Raw genomic sequence first — 18,716 nt, 5'->3', positions numbered from 1 at the left:
GGGGTTGGTCTACAGCACTACTAGCCTGCTGTGTCCTAACTAGCCATGTGAACTGCTGTGCTTGTGCACTAAAAGTTCCTGACCTACTGCTGTTTGAAATGGCCAGTTACTGCACAGCAGTTTAGCATGTTGTAGATGTACACCCTGGCTTGGCACTTGCTAAATCTCTGTGTAGACAAGTCTTTCAATGGGATCCTTGGATGATAGTCCGCTGGGTTTCAACCATGCTAATATGGCAGGCCCAAGTGGTGCCTGCAAGTTAGGCCTCTCCAGGAACCTGTGACTAGCAGCTAATTAAACTGACTGACTCCAAACAGCTCTTCCCTGACACACATTTTGTCCATTCACCTAAAGATACACTGCATGTGGCGGAAAGGGTTAAAATCATCTGGGGGTTGCTCAAAACCTTTCAAAGCTGAGGTGAGCCCTGTTGCCTCAGATGCATTGCACAGAGCTCCTGCCTTAGTTCCACAGTCTTGCTATGTGCTCTGCCTGTATCCGGGTAGGGAGAGAGAGGCTCTCCACCTGCAATTTCTATCTCGATCTCTCTCTCGATGTCTCACCTGTATTGCTTTTCCTCAAACAATACAGATATTTCCCTCATTCTTCACAGCCTTGTGAAAAGGGACATGCCTTGAATTAAACTAATGTCTAATAATGAAGAATTAATTATATGAAGTTGGTGTTGAAAACAGTTGTGGTCTATGTAGAGGCATGGCCGTGTATCACACACGGTCATCTGTAGGTAGATAATCCTGCAATACTCAATGACTGCACACATAAATTTGCCAGGTTTACGTTTATACTACTTGTAAGAGCTTGATGGTGTCATAAACAGATAGTTAAGGGTTAATGTCTCTTTTACCTGTAAAGGGTTAAGAAGCTCAGTAACCTGGCTGACACCTGACCAGAGGACCAATGGGGGAACAAGATACTTTCAAATCTTGGTGGAGGGAAGTCTTTGTTTGTGCTGTTTGTTTTGTTCATTGTTTGCTCTTGGGGCTAAGAGGGACCAGATGTGCAGCCCAAGTTTCTCCAATCTTTCTGAAACAGTCTCTCATGTTCAAAATAATAAGTACTAGCTAGAAAAGGTGAATTAATCTTAAGTTTGTTTTCTTAACTTGCAAATGTGTATTTTGCTGGAAGGAGTTTTACCTCTGTTTGGTGTAACTTGGAATATCAGGCTAGGGGGAGGGAGTCCCTCTAGGCTATATAAATCTGACTACCCTGTAAACATTTTCCATCCTAATTTTACAGAGATAATTTTTACTTTTTCTTTCTTTAATTAAAAGCTTTCTTTTTTAAGAACCTGATTGATTTTTTCCCCCCTTGTTTAAGACCCAAGGGGATTGGGTCTGAACTCACCAGGGATTGGGGGTGGGGGGGAGGAGGAGGGGAGAAGGTTAATTCCTCTCTGTTTTAAGATCCAAGGAGTTTGGATTAGTGGAGCCTCTCAGGGTAGCCCAGGGAAGGGAAAGTCTGGGAATGGGAAAGAAGGCAGGATGGTTTATTTCTCCTGGTTTTAAGACCCAAGAGGTTTGGGTCTTGGGTTCCCCAGGGAAGGTTTTGGGGGAACAGAAAGTGTGCCAAACACTATATTTTGGCTGGTGGCAGCGCTCTCAGATCTAAGCTAGAAATTAAGCTTAGAAGTGTCCATGCAGGTCCCCACTTTTGAACGCTAAAGTTCAAACTGGGGGAAAAATACCCTGACAGATGGTTACACTAAGCTTCTCTCCACTTTAGTAGGTTCTTGCTGTGAATTGCACTCAGAATTTTAAGAACCTGTTCATGCTGTTCCCTGGTATTTCACAAGTTTGTACGTAGCTACAGCCTATTATATAAGTTAAATTGCTTGTGCAGAAAACTGAAGCTCATTCCAAGAATTAGGCATATTGTGACTTGCTGTGCAGCAATTAACCATTCTAAAGACATGCACTTCAACTACCCTGGTGTCAGATTAGTTTTCTTTACTGAAAATTGAGCATCTAAGTCATATTTTATAGAAAATGGTGGCGGCTTTAAATCCTACTCAGTGTCCTAGTAAGACTGGAAGCTTGTATTCTCAATACATGAGAATTTACATGTGTTACATATACAGTACAGCCATATTATGATCTCTCCCCAGTTGTTCCTGTGGGCACTTTCCTGGGGACAGGCATCTAAGTGCATTATTTCCCAGAATGTAACACTGTGGTTCACTCCACTTTAGACTGGATCATCAGGCTAAAACACCTCCTGTTCCTACTGTTCTGCCATTGTTACACAGCAAGCAGTGCCTTATTCTCTTAGGCAGTCCCTCATGAATGGACTCCTCAGGTGACAGGTCTCAGTAAATGAGAATTCCAGGGAGCAAACAAATGAAGATTGGTGTAATGTTTTTCTATAAAAACATGCTGGGACCTCTTCAGTCTTTCACAGGAAGTAACTTGGAAGTATGTGCTTCGTAAGAACAGCTGTTGGTCTTGTTTATGATAGCAGCACTCCCCTGTGGCACTGGCTGAACTGATGGACAGATAAATAATTCACTGTGGCTTCCAAATTCAGTATCAGCTTGGACGCCATTTTGCAAATGTTTTTCTTCTGAAAATATTTAATTTCAGTTTGAATTTTGTAAAGCATTTTATGTGAAATTCAAAATTCAAAAAATTGTGCTCAGGACCAAATGTAAAGCACTTCTTTATAATTCTAGTGTTTTACTCATATTAAGAAAAAAATACATAAGATCCATACATGCCAGTACATTTCCCATATTTGCTGTGCTTAATGTGGCTTCTGAAGCAGTCAGATAATTCTGACCTATGTGCCAGCATATTCATATTGATAGATGTGGATTTCTATTAGATAAGTATTCTGTAATATTTCTGATACACAGCTCCAGTAAACTGTTGCCAATGGTTGGTTCAACACACTTGCCCATTTCTGTGGATGACATGCAGTCATTTAATTGGAGCAGTAGATATCTTTGCTGTCTTAAGTTTTACTTTACTGAAGAATTTAATTCTAGTAAAAATGTTCCCAAAAGTGACTTTGTCATTCCCATTTCATATGTATCGTGCCCATTACAGAGTTAATAAGAAATGCTAAAGTAGGCTTTAATTCCTAATTCTAGCTGTCATATCTTCTTGTCGTCTTATATATTGAATATCCCAGTGCTATAGTTAAAGTAGTGATTTATCTAAATTACTTTACTTTACACAGTGTAGTCACAAGGAAAATGTCACCATAATTAATAATTTTAAAATCAACATTTGGCTCAGATTATCTTGTTCTGATCATGAAACCACGTTGCAGCTGATTTTAATATTGTTCTGTTCTTTCCATTGTGCGTCCTCTCCGCTATGGTCACAAATGGCTTTGGTTTTTGGCAAGCTGACTGCACTCAGTAGCAGACTTAAAGGCTTATTGTAATTAAAGGCATTTTATTCATAGTAAGACATTTGTTCTCAGTGACCTTCCATGCTCTTAGCTTAAGCAGAGTGAATACTCTGAAAAGTTTCCTTTAAGGCTATTTTTTCACTGCTGAGTTTGCCCAGGTTCTTACCTGAGCATTGCCTATAATCTCCCTCTTTTCCACATAGGGCAACCTCTGACCCAACTGAAGTGGTACTTCCAACCTAGGCTAGTTGGCACAGGAGAGAGGGGTGTGGGTTAAAGCCCGGGTTCCACTCTTCACTCAGGCTGGCAACCTGCCCTCTTTATAGTGACGATGTAGGCTACATCATTTGAGTCCTGATAGTTCTCCGATGCCTTCTCACAATTCCCCAGTATGCACAGGACAGACAAGTTGTCCCACAGTTGACTGGGAAAGAATCGTAGAGCGTCTCAGGTTACTTCAGCCCAAAAGAGCCATGGATTTAACCCCAGAAGTCACAGTGACACATAGCCAGTGTGGCTGCTCACACCTGGACTCAGTGAACCTGGGTTCTCTGACCCAGGTGCCAATCCTTCAGGCTAACTCTGTAGTGAAGACATACCCTCAGTAGCTGTTACATTAATTTTGGTATTAGGCCTCATTCCATTTCATTTACTTCCCAAAATAAAAAGTACATTTTTTATGCCTAAAGTTTGAAGACAAATCGTGACTCTGGGAGTCGAGGGTATACTGTACTCAAGATGAATGTATCACATGGCAGGATCAGGCTCTAGGAAAGAGCAGGGCAATGAAGCATTTAGCATTGTTTGAAATATCAACATAGTACAGCTTTCTGTAAAATAAACTTGACCTTAAATAGGTCATGAGAGAACTGACTTGATTCTTGTGCTGAATAAATAGAAAAGCAACGTTCAAGTGTTATCAAAGACACAGTTCTCCTTTTCCACGCATGAGGGGATGTGTCATTAAAGCTGCTAAACTTCACATTGCCTTATAAAGAGAATGAATTAGGAAGTAGGAAGCAGACTGTATAATAGTGCTTGTCCACTTACGTGAAACAAACCTGTGCAAATAGAGAGGTGCCGTCTCCATCAGTGGCACTCTCCTGCCAATGTTTGCATACTGAACTTGTCAATTAACACTGTCTCTTCTGTCACCTAATGGCTGCATGGCAGTAAAGGCTGCAGATGTGACATGCTGTCGCAGATAAAAGGCTCCAGCCAGCTTGTGGAATTTCTAACCCACTGCCCCTGAGCGTTTTTGGTTGGGAAGAGAACGGTGCTGCTCTGCTGTGTACCCAAAGCATGTGCGGTTCATGCTTTCATGTGCCACTTGTGAAGAGGTGAAGGATAGAATTTGTCAGACTCTGTACTGGCATTTCTAATATTTGCTTCAGTACTTAAGCTGTACTTAAAGCTTATGCTGAGCTTTCTTTGTGATTACTACTGCCATGTGGCAGTGAGGTGGACCTATGGACATGGTGTGTTTTGGAAAAAAAGTATTTACAGTTCACTCACATTTGGCTGGCACTTACCGGTTAGCTTGAAGGAAGTAACATTCCTAAATAGCCATTTAAAGCATTTATTCTCCCAAGCGCAATTCTTCTGAATTTAAAATGTTGACATTTAAAAAGTCCTCATTTAATCTTCTAAGGTAGATTAATTTAAAAAAAATCCTATATAAGGAACTCTCATACCACCTGTTGAGAATCTCCATAATGGCTTTTCTGGCAAGGGCTTTGAAGTTTTCTCTCTAGTATACAAAAAAGTTAAATAAAGAAGGATTGAAGTCACGTGGGAATTTTTATAGTTCTTGCTATTGATGTCATTGTGACGATCAGGATGCAAACACCCCAAGGGCAAAACAGAAGGGTTAAATCCCCCAAATGAGCAACTGATTGCATACTGTATTGTTGTATTATAAATGTATGTCTGGTAAGGTCTTTTGTTTAATACTCATTAGGAGATACGTATTTAGACTATGGTTATGAACTTATGTATTTGTACATATAGAGGACTGTGATCATGAACTTTGGCTCCACTTCAAAGTGGGACAGCGAGCGATCAGTCAGGGAGAGGCAGCTCCCCAACGAGGTGTTTACACAAAACCAGATTCAAGTAACAATCCATTGTGCAACCCGGGAAAAGGCAACGATGGGCCATTAGAGTTAATGGAAGTACATTGAAACATCCCAGCTCTCAGGTTAGAGCGGGTCTTCACTATTCAAATAATGATAAGTTGCCATGCCAGGACAGAGAGGAAGAGGGCAAAAACCTTTTTAAAAGGAGGCTTGAAACTGAGGGCAGGTTACTGTAGCAGCGCAATTTCACCAGTGCAGTTGTGCTGCTGTAGCGCTTCAGTGAAGATGCTACTTAAACTGATGGGAGGGCTCCTCCCATCAGTGTAGGTTCTCCACATCCGTGAGAGGCGGTAGCTATGTCAATGGCAGAAACCCTCCTGTCTACGCCAAGGGTTAAGTTGGTATAATTACGTCCCTCAGGGCTGTGGATTTTTCACACCTCTGAGTGATGTAGTTATATTGATGTAAATTTCCAGTGTAGACCTGGACTGAGTTTTTCATCCAGAACTTGAAGGACAGTCTTGAAGGTGGGAGGCTGCCTGTGAACACTGGATACCCCCTCTCAGGCTAGGAGGGGTAGGCTGGAAAACTGTTTAAAGGCAATAGTAAATTTGTAGTAGAAAGAGAAGGGATATTATCTAATATAGAAGTGTAAAGCCTGAAGTTAAATATTAATGTTTATTTACTGTGTAACTTTATGCAAAGATTGAAACAACTCACTATTGCACCCTTGATTTTCAGACATGCTAGGCATACTCGCTCCTAATAGTTAGCAGTTATTCATCCAACTTATTTACTACCCAGGTGATCTGTAGACAGACAGAAATTTGCATTCTACTAGCACCTCTGAAAGTCGGCTCTAGGTAACAGTACCATTAAGGAGCTGGGTTTTGTAGGCCAACTTGGCAACCACTTGGGAGCAAAAAGAGGAAGAAGTTTGGGGGCATCCTAGTTTACTAAACACTTGAGTCACAGGAATAGTGGGATCAAATATTTGAATATCTCCCTGTTTTCAGAATCAGTTTTCATTTGAGGCCCATCAGACATGTTTATTGTATTACACGCAACAAATCATAATGGGAAGGTCTGACTGGGCTGTTTTTGCTTTGATTATCAGGGAAGCTAAAATGTAACAATGCGTGACAGGGTGAAATACCAAAATGCTGATGGGAGGGTCGTTTAAAGGAGCAACTTAGAATTTGGTTGAATGGAAAATAAGTGATGAATGGACATTGTGTTTTGTAGTTTCAGTGTAGTTTTAATGTAAGCATCTTTTTTTTAGTATGCAAATACATGTTATATATGACACACGTAATTATTTAGTGTTCTGCACATTCAGATTTCCATGCAAAAGAAATACTTTTCCACAACTGACTGTAAAGCAGTAGGATTCCTGGAGGGCATTAGGAGAAAGTTTATACAGACCCAGCTCCATCCTCACTAAAATCTATGCAGTATTGTTGTATGGGTATGAAAAGGACGTAATTTCTATTAATCTGCATGCAGACAATGTGTGTGCATAAAAATGTAAGGCCATGTCTACACTTGTTGTGCCTCTGTAAGATCACCGCTGTAAGATCGCTCCTATAGCCGCGTTATGTCAATGGGAGAGGGCTCTCCTGTTGACATAATAGAACCAGCTCAATGAGCGGCAGTAGCTATGTTGGTGGGAGAGCGTCTACCACCAATGTAGTTCTGTGTACATGAGCGCTTATGCAGGCAAAACTTGATGTTGCTCAGGGGTGTGTGTTTTTTTTTCCCACAACGCTGAGCAACAATATTTTGTCAACATAAGTGCTGGTGTGGACATGGCCCTAGATGAATAACAGGTAACAGATCAAGTATGTAGGGACAAAATTAGAAAGGCCAGAGACATAAAGAGTAACAGAAAAACATATTACAAATACATTTGAAGCAAGAGAAAGACCAAGGACAGAGTAGGCCAGTTACTCAATGGGGGGAGGGAGGAGAAATAATAATAGAAAATGTGAAAATGGCAGAAGTGCTAAATGACTTGTTTGTTTGTTTTCACCAAAAAGGTTAAAAGCAATTGGATGTCAGAGTGAATGCCAGTGAAAATGAGGTAGGATCAGAGGCTAAAATAGGGAAAGAACAAATTAAAAATTACTTAGACAAGCATCCGACGAAGTGGGTATTCACACACAAAGCTCATGCTCCAGTACGTCTGTTAGTTTACAAGGTGCCACAGGACTCTTTGCTGCTTTTACAGATCCAGACTAACACGGCTTTCCCTCTGATATTAGACAAGTTAGATGTCTTCAAGTCAGCAGGGCCTGATGAAATACATCCTTGAATACTCAAGGGCGATTTAGATTGGACATTAGGAAAAATTTCCTAACTGGGTAATTAAGCACTGGAATAAATTATCTAGGGAGGTTGTGGAATCTCTGTCACTGGAGATGTTTAAGAGCAAGTTAGACAAACACCTGTCAGGGATGGTCTAGATAATACTTAATCCTGCCATGAGTGCAGAGGACTGGAATAGATGACCTCTTGAGGTCCCTTCCAGTCCTATGATTCTATGATTTAGTCTATTTTGCCTGTCTGTTGACTTTTGTGACAGCAGTTTTCTCAAATGTATTTGTTACCATGAACAATTCTTGGTGCTAGGTGTTTTGCAAACAGTTGTTTGCATGTGTCATAACCTAGTCCCAGATTTGGACTTTAGCAACCCAAATATGGGGGTTAGCATGAAAACCTCCAAGCTTAGTTACCAGCTTGGACCTGGTAAAGCTGCCACCACCCAAAAAATTAGAGTGTTTTGGGGCACTCTGGTCCCCCCAGAAACCTTCCCTGGGGACCCCAAGACCCAAATCCCTTGAGTCTCACAACAAAGGGGAATAAACCATTTCCCTTCCCTTCTCCCTTCCAGGTGTTCTCCCCCCCCCCCCCCCCCCGGGTTCCTGGAGAGATACACAGAAGCAAGCTCCGTGAATCTAAACAGAGGGACTCCACCCTCTCTATTTCCAGTCCTGGAAACACAAGGAGAGAGAGCCAATCTCTCCCCCACCCCCCTCCTTCACCCAGAGGGAATGCAAAGTCAGGCTAGTAAATCTAACACACACAGATTTCCCCCTGACTTCTTCCTCCCACTAATTCCCTGGTGAGCACAGACTCAATTCCCTGGAGTTCCCCACTAAAGAAAAACTCCAACAGGTCTTAAAAAGAAAGCTTTATATAAAAAGAAAGAAAAAGTACATAAAAATGGTCTCTCTGTATTAAGGTGACAAATACAGGGTCAATTGCTTAAAAGAAATATGAATAAACAGCCTTATTAAAAAAGAATACAATTCAAAACATTCCAACAACTACACACATGTAAATACAAAGGAAAACCATATAAACCTTACTGCCTTATTATATTTGTACTTACAACTTGGAAACAGAAGATTAGAAAGCAAGAGACAGAAATCCTTCCCATAGCCGAGAGGGACAGATACAAGACCAGAACAAAGGACTCACACACAAACTTCCCTCCACCCAGATTTGAAAAAGTCTTGTTTAATGATTGGTCCTCTGGTCAGGTGTTTCAGGTTACTTCTTTTCAGGTGGAAGAGACATTAACCCTTAGCTATCTGTTTATGACACGCCCCCCAAATTGCAGACAGTGGGGAAGCTCACTGGCGGCGATTTCCTCCTAGAACTTTAAAATAAACAGATTAATACAACACATGCACCTTTACATATACCAGTAAGTATATAACTAACAGACTTTTACATTTTAAGAACACTTTTTAACTACTGGATTCTGGGAAACTCTCACAGGAGAGTGCATCCGCTACTTTGTTAGAAGCTCCTGAGATGTGCTGAATTTTAAAATCAAATGTCTCTTTCACCTGGAAAGAAGTAACCTGAAACACTTGACCAGAGGACCAATCAGGAAACAAGACTTTTTCTAAAAGAATACAATTCAAAACATTCCAGCAACTACACACATGTAAATACAAAAAAAAACCCATATAAACCTTACTGCCTTATTATATTTGTACTTACAACTTGGAAACAAAAAATTAGAAAGCAAGAGACAAAAATCCTTCCCATAGCCGAGAGGGACAGATACAAGACCAGAACAAAGAACTCACACACAAACTTCCCTCCACCCAGATTTGAAAAAGTCTTGTTTCCTGATTGGTCCTCTGGTCAGGTGTTTCAGGTTACTTCTTTCCAGGTGAAAGAGACATTAACCCTTAGATATCTGTTTATGACAGCATGCAATATGCAAAATTAGAAATTTGATTTGTTCAAATGGGAGTTTTCAGAGTATTTAACTCTGAAAAGCTGACCTGTTCTCTGGGGGATATACTTTTTCGTGAACATTCAGCAGTATTAACCTCAGTGTTGTTGTGCTGATGAGTTTCCTGTTCTGGAAACTGAGACTTTTATATTTGCAACAATGAGGAGTATAAACTCAACTAAAGTTAATTCCTTAATATTGTCTATGAATATTCACAGCAAAATTTCCATAGCCATTGCCTGGTTCTAGTATACATTCTAAAAGCAGTCAGGAGAATGAATTGAAATTAGATGAAAGTTTCTAACCATTAGAGGAATGAAATACTGGAACAGCTTTCCAAGGAGAGTAGTAGGGGCAAAAGACATATCTGGCTTCAAGACTAAGCTTGATAAGTTTTTGGAGGGGATGGTATGATGGGATAGCCTAATTCTGGCAATTAACTGATCTTTGATTATTAGCAGGTAAATATGCCCGATGGTCTGTGATGGGATGTTAGATGGGGTGGGATCTGAGTTACAATAGAATATTCTTTCCTGAGTGCTGGCTGGTGAGTCTTGCCCACATGCTCAGGATTTAATTGATTGCTATATTTGGGGTCAGGAAGGAATTTTCCTCCAGGGCAGATTGGCAGAGGCTCTGGAGGTTTTTCGCCTTCCTCTGAAGAGTGGGTCACAGGTCAGTTACTGGAGGATTCTCTGCAACTTGAGGTCCTTAAACCATGATTTGAGGACTTCAGTAACTGAAACACAGGTTAGGGGTTTATTACAGGAGTGGGTGGGTGAGATTCTGTGGCCTGCGCTGTGTAGGAGATCAGACTAGATGACCATAATGGTCCCTTCTGACCTTAAGTCTATGAATCTATGACTAGCTTGAAATTGGCAATAGGATATGGATTCTTGCACCTCAAAAACACCATCGGGAATCAGATCAGAGGCAGTGATAACCAGCAGACAGGTGTTTGCTGGAATATATAAAATGCACTGACAATCTCTTCCATTCCTAATAGATAAATGAGCTTAACATAATCGCCATTAATCAAGTGCTGTTGGTAGTCTCTGAACAGAACCTGAAAGGAATGGAGCTGCAGGATAAATTTCCTCTGATTCCTAGCAGTTGTCACTCAAAATCAGAGCTGAAGCATGTTGGTGGAGCAGTTTTGGGAAGGCTATATTTCTATTGCCCATGCTTTGACTGTTCCAGGGATAAACAGTACTCGAGTCTCTGGAGTTGCTAATCTGAGGCTTTTTGCATAAACTGCATTTTTCATATACTCTTGTACTTCCTTAAAACTCAAGTAAAATCTAGCAATGTTTTAGATAGAAGAAACATTTAAAACAAAACACCATTCATTAACCATTATCAGCAGCAATAGATATTCAAATTCCTGTAAATATTGAGACAGAGTTCATGAAAAAAGCTCAGTACGTGGCTCAAACAGTCCCACTGTCCTCAGAAGCTAAGTAAATAGATGGATCATACACTGTACCCTATTGAATGAAGTTGAGTGGAGGACCCTTCATTGAAAGCCTTCATGTTAGCTCCCAGATATTAAAGTCAGAGGAGAGATCACAGTGAGAGAGAGATGCAAATTGACTGAATTTAAAGATATCAACCCTTTTAATGGCTAGTAAATATTTCAGTGTAAAGGGTTGCTAGCAGAATATAGACCACTGAAGCATGGAAAAGAGAAGAAATTTGTGCAACTGTACTTGAAACATCAGAAGGCTGAGATTTTCAGTTTGGCTCTGAGATATGCATCCAGGTTGTTGCAACCTAGACCTAAATATGTTTTGGTTACAGTAAATTTCAGGTAGTTAAAACCCAGAAACAATTATTAAAGAAATCCCTAGTCCTGTTTCGGAGAGAATAATAGACTACTAAACAGTTTCTGGAAGGCAGAGACCTATGCAAAGTAGGAAGATTCACTATGGAAAGTTGAGGTTTCTGGGTTCTAGTCTTTTTCTTGAATTAGTAGGAGTAAAAACATACTAAATGGACATATATAGGTGGGTAGCCAAGTTACAGCAGTACATTGTGGTGTAACTTTATGTAAATGACATATGTTCCTTAGCCCACGTCCAGACTACCCCGCCGTATTGGCGGGTTAAAATCGATTGCTCGGGGATTGATATATCGCGTCTAGTCTAGACGCGATATATCGATCCCTGAGCTCGCTTACATCGATTCCGGAACTCCATCAACCCGAACGGAGTTCCGGAATCGACACGGAGAGCCGCGGACATCAATCCCGCGCTGTCTGGATGTATGAGTAATTCGATCTTAGATATTCGACTTCAGCTACGTTATTCACGTAGCTGAAGTTGCGTATCTAAGATCGATTTTCCTCCCCTAGTCTGGACGAGGCCTTAAAGAGTATTGTTTCAAATGCTTGTCAGTGTCAGAAAAGACTGCCCACCATAGTTATTTGTCAGCAGCAATGCACATTGGACCTGTCTGTTTTAACTCTATAATAGAATCGTAGAAGATTAGGGTTGGAAGAGACCTCAGAAAGTCATCTAGACCAACCCCCTGCTCAAAGCAGGACCAACCCCAACTTAATCATCCAAGCAAGGGCTTTAACAAGCTGGGCCTTAAAAACCTCTAAAGGATGGAGATTCCACCACCTCCCTAGGTAACCCATTCCAGTGCTTCGCCACTCTCTTAGTCACATGTCTGTGAATGATTCAGCATTTTGCAGGCCAACACCATTGTTTACATGTTAGTTTGAATGTTCCCAGGAAAGCTCAGATGTGGATTGGCATCTCCCAAAGTCCATTGTTAGTTCAAGTACTCCCAATTACTTGAATAACCCTTTCCCACTATGTTGACCAAATCTGTCTTATATACTTCTTACAGCAAACACTTTAAATTCAAGCATAGAGCCCATGTTCATAACTTCAGATATAAAAATGATACATGCATACAGATAGGATGAATATATTCAGTAGATCATAACCTTTGCAAAGATATGTTGCATGGCATATCTAGCATAAAACATATTCCAGTTATGTCATATTTACACTAATAAGCATATTTCTATAAAGCATTATGGAGTGGAACATCACATTGAGTAAAAACAGATGGAAGTGAGCTGAAAGTTACCAGAGTCTTGACTACATAAAGTATCAGTCAATCAGCATATTCCAAAAACCAACTTCCTTATAGTTGGGTAACAAACACCCAAGTTAGTTTTCTAGGCAAATGCAAGGGCAAGTGCTCTTTCCATAGAACTCCATTTGGTAAATAGTATAATCGTTGATAAAGTTAGAATAGTGGTGTTGAAATGCTGGTCCCGGAAGTATCACTCATGATGACAAATCTATCTACAGGAAATTAGAAAGGTATGCAAAATGCCCTCAAAGGTATTAAGATACTTAGGTTTTCTTCTTCAGTTAACTGACAGATGTAATAACTAACATGGATATGTATTTGTGGTATTAAATGTAGCATTGTCAATGCCTTTCCACACAAAGGAACCAAAAGTGAAAATTGCACCACTGCAATGATTCGATCTCTGGGGGTGGAAGGTGAGGGCAGTTATTAACCAATAGGTGTAAAAAGAGCAGAAGGATGAGGAAGATTGGTCCCAAAACTGACCAGGTCAAACTACTATTAAGAAAAATGCTATGAGCTCTTGGATAGTTGCAGATAACAGCATCTCAGCTTGAAATCTGCATGAATCTTAATTTACCTACCAGATAATGTATTTTAGAGTATTTTAGGTACCATATATAACTTCTTTTAGATGTGGTCTACACAGATTTCACTTCAACTTCAGCAAAACAAAAACAACTTGATGGTTAAGTTAGTCAAAGCTAGTTAATGCTAGAAGTGACAGAAACTATCCACACTCTGTTTTGCTACGTGCTATCAAAAATAATTGCTTTCCTTATAGTTCATTCTGCTTGTCATTTTTAGACTTAGAATCCCTCATCTGCTGACTAAACCTGTTCTGTGGCTTTTGATAGTCTTTCATTTATTGCAGTGTTTAGTCATTAAATGCACTTGCATTTGCCTAGAAAACTAACTTGGGTGTTTGTTACTGAAATGTACCGGAAGGTGAACCAATTTTATAACTTGTTTGCATTAGGTATGTCTTTAATTTTGAGAATGTCCGATTGTATGCAAATCTTCCAAACCCAACCTTGTCTGTTCTTGATATCAGGAAGAGAAGTACATATATGGTTGCCTTTTTCCATTGTTGCTGGATTTATTCATATGGTAGCCATATGAAAACTCCAACCTTTCAGTCCCAGTGACCTTAGACTGATCCCTAAGGAAGATCTTTCAGGCCAAAATGGTGAATAAATGGTGAATAAATCCAGAAAGGCATGGAAAATTAAATGAAGTACTCAGCATCCAAGAAAATTAGAAGCCAGGAATTGGAGGCTAAGCATCAGTATTTCTCTTAAAGAGCCCACATGGCTTTTGGGAGGAGAACCCTAGTAACCCCCATCATATCATGGAATCAGACTCATTACTACTGTTATAAACGTTCAGGGAAGATTAGCGAAATGTTGTGTGTTGTTTTTTTAAGCTATAGAGAGACATAAAACAGAACTATTCTGTGGAGACTGGAGCCAGATATTTAGTTTTAGCTTTGAATGTCTTTTGTGTGAGTTCAGGTCAATTGTTATATTTAAGCAACATTTACTGAGCTTGTGGATGAACAGATGTCTGTTTCTGCTGTACATTGTAGGATTTAACTTGTGTTTCTAAAGTGGGTTGCTTTGTCTACATTAAGCTGATTTCAGTTTTGAATGACTGTTATAAAGATAATTTTTACTTTGGGATGATAGATACTTCTGTAGTTTTTGGAGGGCAAGATGGGCAAATAAACTTTTCCCAGCTAGCAGGATGTGTTAGTGAGTTAGTGCAAAAGTTGGTCAAATGAATATATTAAAATTAACTAGAAAATAAATATTAAAATAGGTCCCTAAGAAGTTATTTTAGGAGATACTTTTAGTAAAATAGGTTGCAAGGATGCAGTAGTCCAATTAAAAGTGTACTTTTCATACTTTTCACAATAGTGCTCAGATTTCCAAAGTTAATGTTTAATGTACAGTTTTTTAAAACAAAAATTAATGTGACCATGTACAGTAGATCCAATAGGCAGTCTGGAAATAATTGCAGGATGTTTGGGATATTTAACTTATTATTGCCTACATGTTTAGAAAGAAAGATGAAAACCAGATACCTTCTGCAAATCTCTTCAAAGCACTGAAAACGCAACAGGGGAGCCATGCGATTTGTATGTTAGTAAGCATCCAATACAACTTAACGCGCAGATACACTCATACACATATTAGCATTCTGACTTAATATTTGCTTTCTCCATCTTATTTTTCAAGGAGATGGCCAGGTGGTCTACACATGGCATGATGTACTGACCCTGTGTATTAATAATGTACACAAAGGCTAGCTTAATACCATTCTGTACTAGCTTAATACCATGGCTTTTCACATCTTTTAATGGGAGTTACATGTGTTGTGGAAGATGGAATAGGCTCCTGAGTATGAAAATTATTCTAATGCCTTTTTTGTGTTAACTGTATTCTCTTTATTTATTTAGGCGTCTGAACAAGAATAAATTACAGGTTTTACCCGAGCTGCTTTTCCAGAACACGCTGAAGTTAACCAGATTGTAAGTACAGTTTACTTCTATTGTGTATGTGCCTTGATTCATTATGTGGATAGTGCATTTACTATGATATTCTGGTTAGGTACTTTAGTGACATTTAAGATACATCTAGGTTTCCATAGTTTCATGAGGACATTTTACCAATATGTTATGGTAGTTATGTACTAGAAAATAAATAAATACATGAAAGAAACCACAAACTTTCTTTCCCTGTTTCATAGCTGATGTGGATTCAAAATAATGACTTCAGAGTCAATATACTTAAAACTTCCTGTGTAGAGTTGCAGGATTAGTGCAGAAGTGGCCACCTTTTGCTTTCAGTGTAGTAAGCTGTCCACAGAGAAATAGTCAATTTTTGCGTTATTTAAGGTGGGCATGTTGGCATAAAATGGTTTGGCACAACTAGTTGTTAATTAAAGACGTGTTGTTTTAACTGAGCCAATGTTCAGAGACAGTTAAGGCTAGAACAATGGCTCCTACTGTTTGAAGAATGGGGCAATTGTAATGCTTTCCATCTCCATGGACAATGAAGATGTTATTAGATGAGATTTGTAGATTGGCACTGGAGCCAACTTGCACATCAGAAGAATAACAGAGATAAGCTGGCTGGTGATATATTTTTCTCAGTCTACTCAGTGGAGTAGAATCATATGATGATGACCATGAATGCCCCCCAGTTTTTGATGCAAGAAAGAGAAATTGATAGTTCTTTTACATGCAGAGGGTAAGGTTGTACAGATACCACCAAGATCAGAATGCGAGGTCTGAGGGAAGCAGAAGGCAGAGTGTCTTTAGAACAGTTTTCTGAAACCTAGAAAATTAACTTCTCGAACAAAACAAAACAAAACCTCACAAGCGAATCAGAAGAGAAGTTACATGGTCAACCTCTCTTAAAGTTTGGCTATCTAGATTTATAGGAGGCTGGTTAGTAAGATTTATGATCTGGCTAGTGAAATTGTAAAGTTACTACAGGGTGAATGAAAAGTTGCTACATTGATGTGGGGTTTTGATAATTGTGTTTTAATACCTCTTTATGCAATCAAACTATCCAGTTAGGCAATGTAATAAATTTTGCTTCCTGTGGAAATGTGAAACATATGGCGACGGTGAAGCTAAATTTGGGAACCAATTCACTATTTTAAAAATAGACTCTTTGTCCAAGTTTTAAAGAAAGAATTGGGTAATGTTCAGCCAGGAGCAGTCCTGATACCATTGTGGAGACCTGTTTTCACATATTAAACTCCTTCGTGTTGTCAGAATTTCATTGTGAAGAACTTCGTGTGTAACTCTTGGAGCTTCTGATCAGCAGTACAGTTCTGGAGACACAACCTCATAAGCCATACCTGTCTTTTACTTTCAAAATCTACTTATAGACTCTCAAGTACCACTGTGACACACCTGGTCTTGGAATATGTTAGCCTTGCTACAGTTTTTAACTGCCCTGGAAATATTCACTGAGTGGACTTTCTAGGACTGAGTGATATTTGATTGAGTTTTCTAAGATCCTTAGTGCAAGTTTATGTAATTGCCACATGCTGAAACTGCTCTTTAGTCAAAACTGCACACTGCTATATACCTTGTTGATAGGGTAGTTAGCCTCAACCACACCCCATTTAAACCATTTTCCTAAAGTATTTGGGTTGTTTTGTTTTATAGGCAAGTGCCAGCACTCGTTAAAGTAAAATTTATGCAAAGCTAATCTGTATGTAATAACATAATCTCAGTTATTTAAGAAATAGAAGGTTTCCTCTTCCACAGATAGCTATCAGACTCTCTGTGATTATCAATAGGTTTAAAGTGGCTTCTGCAGTTCAGCACGTTGATACACACGTACAGTGATCATATCCTGATTTGATAATGCACATGACCTCCTTCCATTATGCATTTAAATTCCTACAGCAAAACAACAGTATAGTATAATAATCTAGTTTAGTATTTCCGTAATCTCAGGTAGCAGTTATCTGCGGCATCTATGGAAAGGCTTTATATATGCCAGTACAAATCTCCATGTACCGCTCCTATGAAGATATGCCTTACTGTAAGGTGGTGCAACTAATCAAAGTGCAATTAGTCAGATATTTTGATATGAAATATATTCAAAAGTATGTTCCTTTGATTATTCAGATAATCAAGCTGTTTACCGTCCTTGAAAACTAGGATAATAGATGTGCTTTTATAAAGCTTGTGGGGTAATTATCTAAGAGGTCTAGTTGAGTATGAATTAGACACTTCTAAACTCGGAATGTTTTATAAATGTTAGTGAATAAGGAGTCTTATCAGTCCAGCGAGGTATGCAGGTGTGATCCCAGGGTCTGAGTCATTGGTAGTAGTTGGGATCTATCCTCTCAAACTGTGCTTAGCCAGAAACAGTCTTTTCTCTTAAAGGTACAAGCATTAAATTGATATAATGTTTAAAGTGAAACATGTACCCTAGATACAGTAACAATTTATCATTATTGCTGCTTTCAAAAATAATTGGCCAGTTTTGCTACACATGTTTCAGTGGTGCAGGAATAACCAGAGCAGCAACCTAACCATTGGGATGAATGTGGATGAAATATTTTTTATTATTATTATTTTTCACCCCTTTTGTACTTAAGGAAACTGGACAGATAACACTGGTATCTGATTCTTGCACAACTGTTCTGAATCTACCCACAGTAAAATTCAGAGGTGCTTTTTCTTACTTTCCTGCTGCGAGCTAAATTCACTGGAGTCCAGCAAAATTAATCAATTTCACTTGCAATAGGTCTCTGGGTAAAACACTTAAATGAAGGGGGCGTGCCTCTGACATTCTTTTTCAGTTGCTGGCATGAACTTACAAGAAAAGAGATCAATTAAGACAGCAAGGAAGGGGAATAACAGAAGTGAGGCAAAAGTGAAGAGGGAATAGGAGCAGGGCTGGTGTAACCACTAGGAGAACTAGGCAGCCGCCTAGGGCACCAAAATTTAGGGGTGGCAAAAAAAAGTGCCCACAATTTTTTTTTTACACTATTGCTGGAAAACGAATGAATAAAGAAAAGAGAAACGTTGTTGAACTTGCATTTTAACTTGTCTTTCTTCTCTCGTACATTACAGCTATAGCCTATGCCAGCTCTGCATTGCGGGCGCAAGCGTACTGCTTCACTACAGTACAAAGTGGCAATGACGTCATTTTTCTCATCGTGCACAGCCATTACCTATTCTGACAGGCTGTTTATAATGCTAAGTTTACTAGTTTTCGGAGGTTGTCGACTGAGGCTAACTATTTTTGTTGAGTTGTTTCAGATCTAAGACTCTGGCAATTGCTGCTGCATCATTTCGCTAATACTTTGTGTCAGTTGTGGGTATATGTTAAGTATTTGAGTGTATATATTTTTATCGTGTG

General features: G+C 39.4%; 1 protein-coding gene across 1 annotated transcript in view; it reads left to right on the top strand.

Annotated features, from left to right (window-relative positions):
• Window positions 1–18,716, top strand: part of SLIT3 (slit guidance ligand 3) — an 811,508-nt gene that overhangs the window by 80,178 nt on the left and 712,614 nt on the right. Inside the window, exon 4 of the mRNA XM_030572932.1 lies at window positions 15,281–15,352. Within this exon, the coding sequence (XP_030428792.1) occupies window positions 15,281–15,352 (72 nt within the window). The remainder of the gene's footprint in view (window positions 1–15,280; window positions 15,353–18,716) is intronic.

Source organism: Gopherus evgoodei, chromosome 8, assembly GCF_007399415.2.
Source record: "Gopherus evgoodei ecotype Sinaloan lineage chromosome 8, rGopEvg1_v1.p, whole genome shotgun sequence".
Lineage (NCBI taxonomy): Eukaryota > Metazoa > Chordata > Testudines > Testudinidae > Gopherus > Gopherus evgoodei.
The sequence above is the reverse complement of the archived record's forward strand: the minus strand, read 5'-3'. Positions and strand labels throughout refer to the sequence as shown.